Genomic DNA, 5412 nt, shown 5'->3' on the forward strand with positions numbered 1-5412 from the left:
AATGGACCAAATGAAGAGAGTTATGGAGGAAATGAAGGAGAATATGAAAAGGGCGAATCTGATAGAAGATTTGGTTCACAGGACTGATTCTCCCTTTACGGCTTCCATCAACGGTCACCCCCTACCATCAAAGTTCAAGTTGCCTTCTCTGGATTCATATGATGGAACATGTGACCCGTTTGATCACATAGCCACTTTCAAGACCACCATGCATCTTCAAGGGGTGCCTGATGAGATAATGTGTAGAGCCTTCCCTACCACCCTTAAGGGTTCAGCGCGAGTTTGGTTTAGCAAGATACCTCCAAATTCGGTGAGTTCTTTTGAAGAGTTGAGCAAGTTGTTTGTTAACAATTTCATTAGGGGACAAAGGCACAAGCATTCCTCGTCCAGTTTGTTGATAATAGAGCAGGGAGAGAACGAGAGCCTTCGGTCATTTATCACCCGTTTCAACAGAGAAGCTCTCAGTGTGGATGAAGCAGATGATAAACTTCTACTGGCAGCCTTCCATAACGGCGTGAATTCGGATCTGTTTATACACAAGCTCTATGAAAAAGAGCCCCAGTCCATGGCCGAACTCGTCCATTCGGCTCAGAATTTTATGAATGCAGAAGATGCAATCATTGCTAAGAAGAGGAAGAGGTCTGAGAGAATGGACGCAAATCCCAGTCGCCATCACGAGCAGGGTACTCGTCCAAAGAAGGGACGGACGGAGGAAAAGAGAGACCGAGAAAGTAAGAAGCCAGGCCCTTCAGTACGGAACCAGCAATATACCCCTTTAAACGCCCCGCTTGAGTAGGTCCTTATGCAAATCAAGGATGATCCTTCCCTGAAATGGCCGGAGAAAATGAAGGGGGATCCTAATAAGCGCAACAGGAACAAGTATTGTCGCTTCCATAGGGATCATGGTCATGACACAGACGAGTGTTTTGACTTAAAGCAACAAATTGAAAATCTCATAAGGCAAGGGAAATTGAGGGGTTTCCTTGGACGAGACCAGAGGGACGAAAAACAGAAGGGAAAGATGGAAGAATCATCGCGACCACCACTCGGGGAGATAAAAGTCATCATTGGGGGAAGTTCAACTAGCCAGTCATCCAAGTCCAAGAAAGCATACTTGAAGGTAGTACAGAGCGTCCAACTTTCTGGACGATCACCGAGAGCAAGGTCCACGGACGAGCGGGCAATCACTTTCATGGACGAGGATGCTGACAGAATTCATCACCCACATGATGATGCTCTCGTCATTTCCTTACTAATTGCAAACTACACAACCAGAAGAGTTCTTGTGGACAATGGAAGCTCAGCAGACATTTTATATTATCTAGCTTTTCAGCAGATGAGATTAGGACGAGACCGGCTCCGTCCAGTGAACTCCCCCCTAGTAGGTTTTGGTGGGATGAAGGTGCAACCAGTGGATACTATCTCCTTATCTGTGGTAGTGGGGGCAAATCCACGACAAATCACCAAGGATGTGAACTTCCTTGTGGTAGATTGTCCATCCTCCTACAATGCCATAATTGGGAGACCAACTTTGAATAGTTGGAAAGCCGTAACCTCTACTTACCATTTATCAGTCAAGTTTCCAACAGAACACGGGGTAGGACAGGTACAAGGTGACCAACTGGCAGCAAGAGAATGTTACTTGGCCATGCTGGCCATGGATGAACAAGTTCAAGCAATGAGTATTGAAGAAAAGAAGGTTTAAGCAGAGCCTACTGAAGCATTGGAAGATATTTCCTTGGATGAAGATAACCCTGAGAGGTGTACCAGGGTTGGAGCAGATTTAGAAGAGAAGATTAAAAAAGACCTCGTCCAATTTTTGAAGAACAATATCGATGTGTTTGCGTGGAGCCACGAGGATATGCCGAGTATAGACCCTAGTGTTATTACCCACCGTTTGAATGAATGTCCTTCCTCCAAGCTTGTGCGGCAAAAGAAGAGGGTGTTTGCCCCTAAGAGAGATAGTGCAATCAAGGATGAGGTCCAAAAGCTGATGGTAGCAAAGTTCATTCGGGAAGTGTACTACCCGGATTGGTTGGCCAATGTAGTAATGTTCAAAAAAGCAAATGGCAAGTGGAGAATGTGCGTGGACTTCACTGATCTGAACAAGGCTTGCCCCAAGGATAGTTATCCGCTACCGCGCATTGACCAGTTAGTAGACTCAACTGCAGGCCACAAATTGCTTAGCTTCATGGATGCCTTTTCAGGATACAATCAGATAAGAATGGACGAGGCTGACCAAGAGAAGACATCTTTTGTCACCAGTCAAGGCTTATTCTGCTATAAGGTGATGCCGTTTGGTTTAAAGAACGCAGGGGCGACATATCAGAGGTTGGTCAATCACATGTTTCGTCCGCAGATTGGGCGAAATGTGGAAGTCTATGTAGATGACATGCTGGTGAAAAGTCAGGACGAAGGAAGGCATCTAGACGACCTGCAGGAGACATTTGAAACATTAAGGCAGTATCACATGAAGCTGAATCCTAGCAAATGTGCCTTTGGAGTATCATCAGGGAAATTTCTTGGCTTTATGGTATCCCACAGGGGAATTGAGGCGAATCCAGATAAAATTCAAGCAATATTGGACATGAAGCCACCGCAAAATACCAAGGAAATTCAATCCCTCACTGGACGAGTTGCTGCGCTTAATAGGTTTGTCTCCAAAGCTACTGATAAATGTTTGCCATTTTTTAAGGTTCTTAAAAAAGCATTCGAATGGACCGACGAGTGTCAGAGAGCTTTTGAAGATTTGAAGGTATACCTTACCATGGCACCGCTGCTGAGTCCATCAGTGGAAGGAGAGGAATTATATTTATACTTAGCGGTAACCCCGCATGCCGTGAGCTTAGCATTGATAAGAGAGGAAGATAAAGTGCAAAGACCTGTGTACTATACAAGCAAGGCATTGAAAGGAGCGGAAGGACGGTATCCACAAATGGAGAAATTGGCCTTCGCACTAATCACCGCTTCAAGGAAACTGAGGCATTATTTCCAAGCACATGTCATTAATGTCATGACAGATCATCCGCTCACAAAGGTAATGAATAGACTGGAAGCTGCAGGACGATTAATCCAGTGGGCTGTGGAGCTCAGTGAGTTCGATATCAGGTATCAACCAAGGCATGCCATAAAAGCTCAATCCCTAGCAGATTTTATTGCGGAGTTTACCCCAAGTCATAATGAGATAGAAGACAGTAAGAGATGGATCGTCCACGTAGATGGTTCGTCTACACGGCATGCAGGAGGAATTGATGTGGTCCTGCAATCCCCAGAAGGAGATAAACTGAAACATAAAATCCGTCTATAGTACCAAGCGACTAATAATGAAGTCGAATATGAAGCCCTCCTCAAAGGGCTAGAATTGGCTAAGTCTGTGGAAGCCAAGTCCATATGTGTCATGGGGGATTCTCAACTGATCATGGGACAAGTGAATGGGATGTATGAAGCGAAGGAAGAACGAATGAAAAAATACCTTGGAAGGGTGATGCGCCTTGTGAAAAGATTTGAAAACGCTGACTTCATTCAAATCCCAAGGGAAGAGAACATGGAAGCTGATACTATAGCGAAAGAAGTCTCAGCAGATGAATCATTAAAGAAGTCAGATGAAGTTCAATATATGCCAAGTATAGATGTCCTAGAAGTACAACAGGTGGATAACAGAGAGAATTGGATGACTCCCATTATATCATACTTGAAAGACGGACGACTGCCAGAAGAGAAGGACGAGGCCAGGAAGGTGAGGGTGAGATCAGCTAGATATGTCCTTATGAATGAAGTGCTATACAAGAGAGGTTTCTCTCAACCATACCTTAGATGCTTAGCTTCAGACGAAGCAAACTACGTACTGAGAGAAGTTCATGAAGGGGCATGTGGTAATCACTCAAGAGCCAGATCACTTGTCCACAAGGTCGTCCGTGCAGGGTATTACTGGCCGAACATGCAAGCTGATGCTAAAGCATACGTTAAGGTCTGCGACCAGTGCCAGCGATTTAGCAATGTCCCCAGGCAACCATCGGAATACCTCACCCCAATGGTGGCATCGTGGCCCTTCGCACAATGGGGACTGGACATTTTGGGTCCCTTCCCTTTGGGAGTAAGGCAGATGAAGTTTTTAGTGGTTGGCATCGATTATTTCACCAAATGGGTGGAAGCAGAACCGTTGGCAAATATCACACAACAGAATGTGAAAAACTTCGTGTGGAAGAACATTGTATGCAGATTTGGAGTGCCGAAGGTATTGGTGTCTGACAACGGACGACAATTTGACAATGCACTCTTCAAGGACTTTTGCTTACACTTTGGAATTCAGAACCATTACTCCTCGCCTGCACACCCCCAAGCCAATGGCCAGGTTGAAGTTGCAAACCGATCCTTGTTGAAAATCATCAAGACTCGGCTTGAGGGGGCAAAGGGAGTATGGCCAAATGAATTACCAGGAGTTCTATGGGCATACAGGACCACAGTGAGGACCCCTACAGGGGAGACTCCTTTCAAGCTAGCCTATGGAAGCGATGCAGTCATACCTGCAGAAGCACATATGGCTAATCACAGGGTGATGATGTATCAAGACAAGGATAATGAGGACCAGCTTCGTCTGAACCTCGATCTAATAGACGAGGTAAGGGCAAACGCAGAACACAGGGCAGCAAAGTATAAGAACCTCATGGCTAGGCAGTATGATGCGATGGTGAAGCCTAGGCGTTTCAACATAGGAGATCTCGTCCTGAGAAAGGTCTCTTTGTCAACCAAGAACCCAGCACATGGGAAGTTGGGCCCAAACTGGGAAGGACCCTATAGAGTTGTCAACTGTAAAAGGCAAGGATCCTACTACCTGGAGGCCCTGGATGGGAGAAAGTTGGAACATCCTTGGAATGTGGAGCACCTGAGGAGGTACTACCAGTAAGAGTGAATCTATGGACGAGACTGGGTCTTATTTGTCTACTAGCGTACTACTATGAATGATGCTGTTTGATACTACTATGTTTGGTGTTGCTTGTGTGGGAAGTTTGAAACTATGATCTTATTACTTTTATAGTTGTGTTATGGTTATGGACGAAGTCATGAAGCATGTATTTATTAAATAAAAAAGCATCAGTGTGCATGTGCCTTGTCTGTAAACAATATTTATGTTATGTACAAAATGTTGTGTGAATTCTCCATGATATTGTCGTCCAAGTCAATCCTCAAGAGGGTTGAAAGATCCAAGACGAACAAAATCTCTAGACGCAGAGATGTAACGTCTAAATTTTCTTAAATAAAGCAAGGAAAAACCACATCCACACCCGTCCAACTCATGGACGAGGCAGAGCCAACTGAAACAATCCAAATTCTGGACGAGAGAAAAAGTTGGCAAAATGAGTAAGATGGTATGTAAAATTAGTTTGCAAGTCTTAAGACGAATCAAGCTAATTA

General features: G+C 44.8%; 2 protein-coding genes across 2 annotated transcripts; both read left to right on the forward strand.

Annotated features, from left to right (window-relative positions):
* The first annotated feature begins 802 nt into the window (after positions 1–802).
* Positions 803–1705, forward strand: LOC126694679 (uncharacterized). Its single transcript, XM_050391068.1, has one exon. The coding sequence runs from the start codon at positions 803–805 to the stop codon at positions 1703–1705; it is 903 nt and encodes a 300-aa protein (XP_050247025.1).
* A 156-nt stretch (positions 1706–1861) lies between these two features.
* LOC126694685 (uncharacterized) lies at positions 1862–4578 on the forward strand. Its single transcript, XM_050391080.1, has 4 exons — positions 1862–2069; positions 2208–2695; positions 3308–4210; positions 4552–4578. Exons 1-4 carry the CDS (start codon positions 1862–1864, stop codon positions 4576–4578), a joined length of 1626 nt encoding a protein of 541 aa, XP_050247037.1.
* The last annotated feature ends 834 nt before the right edge of the window (positions 4579–5412 follow it).

Source organism: Quercus robur, chromosome 2 (assembly GCF_932294415.1).
Source record: "Quercus robur chromosome 2, dhQueRobu3.1, whole genome shotgun sequence".
In the NCBI taxonomy this organism is placed as follows: Eukaryota; Viridiplantae; Streptophyta; class Magnoliopsida; order Fagales; family Fagaceae; genus Quercus; species Quercus robur.

Excerpts from the sequence above, each read along its gene's own strand:
- LOC126694679 (XM_050391068.1), top strand. The coding sequence starts at position 803 with ATGCAAATCAAGGATGATCCTTCCCTGAAATGGCCGGAGAAAATGAAG.
- LOC126694685 (XM_050391080.1), top strand. The coding sequence starts at position 1,862 with ATGCCGAGTATAGACCCTAGTGTTATTACCCACCGTTTGAATGAATGT. Across the intron at positions 2,070-2,207 it reads AATGTTCAAAAAAGCAAATG|GATACAATCAGATAAGAATG; the intron begins GCAAGTGGAGAA and ends ATGCCTTTTCAG. Across the intron at positions 2,696-3,307 it reads AATGTTTGCCATTTTTTAAG|TACCAAGCGACTAATAATGA; the intron begins GTTCTTAAAAAA and ends ATCCGTCTATAG.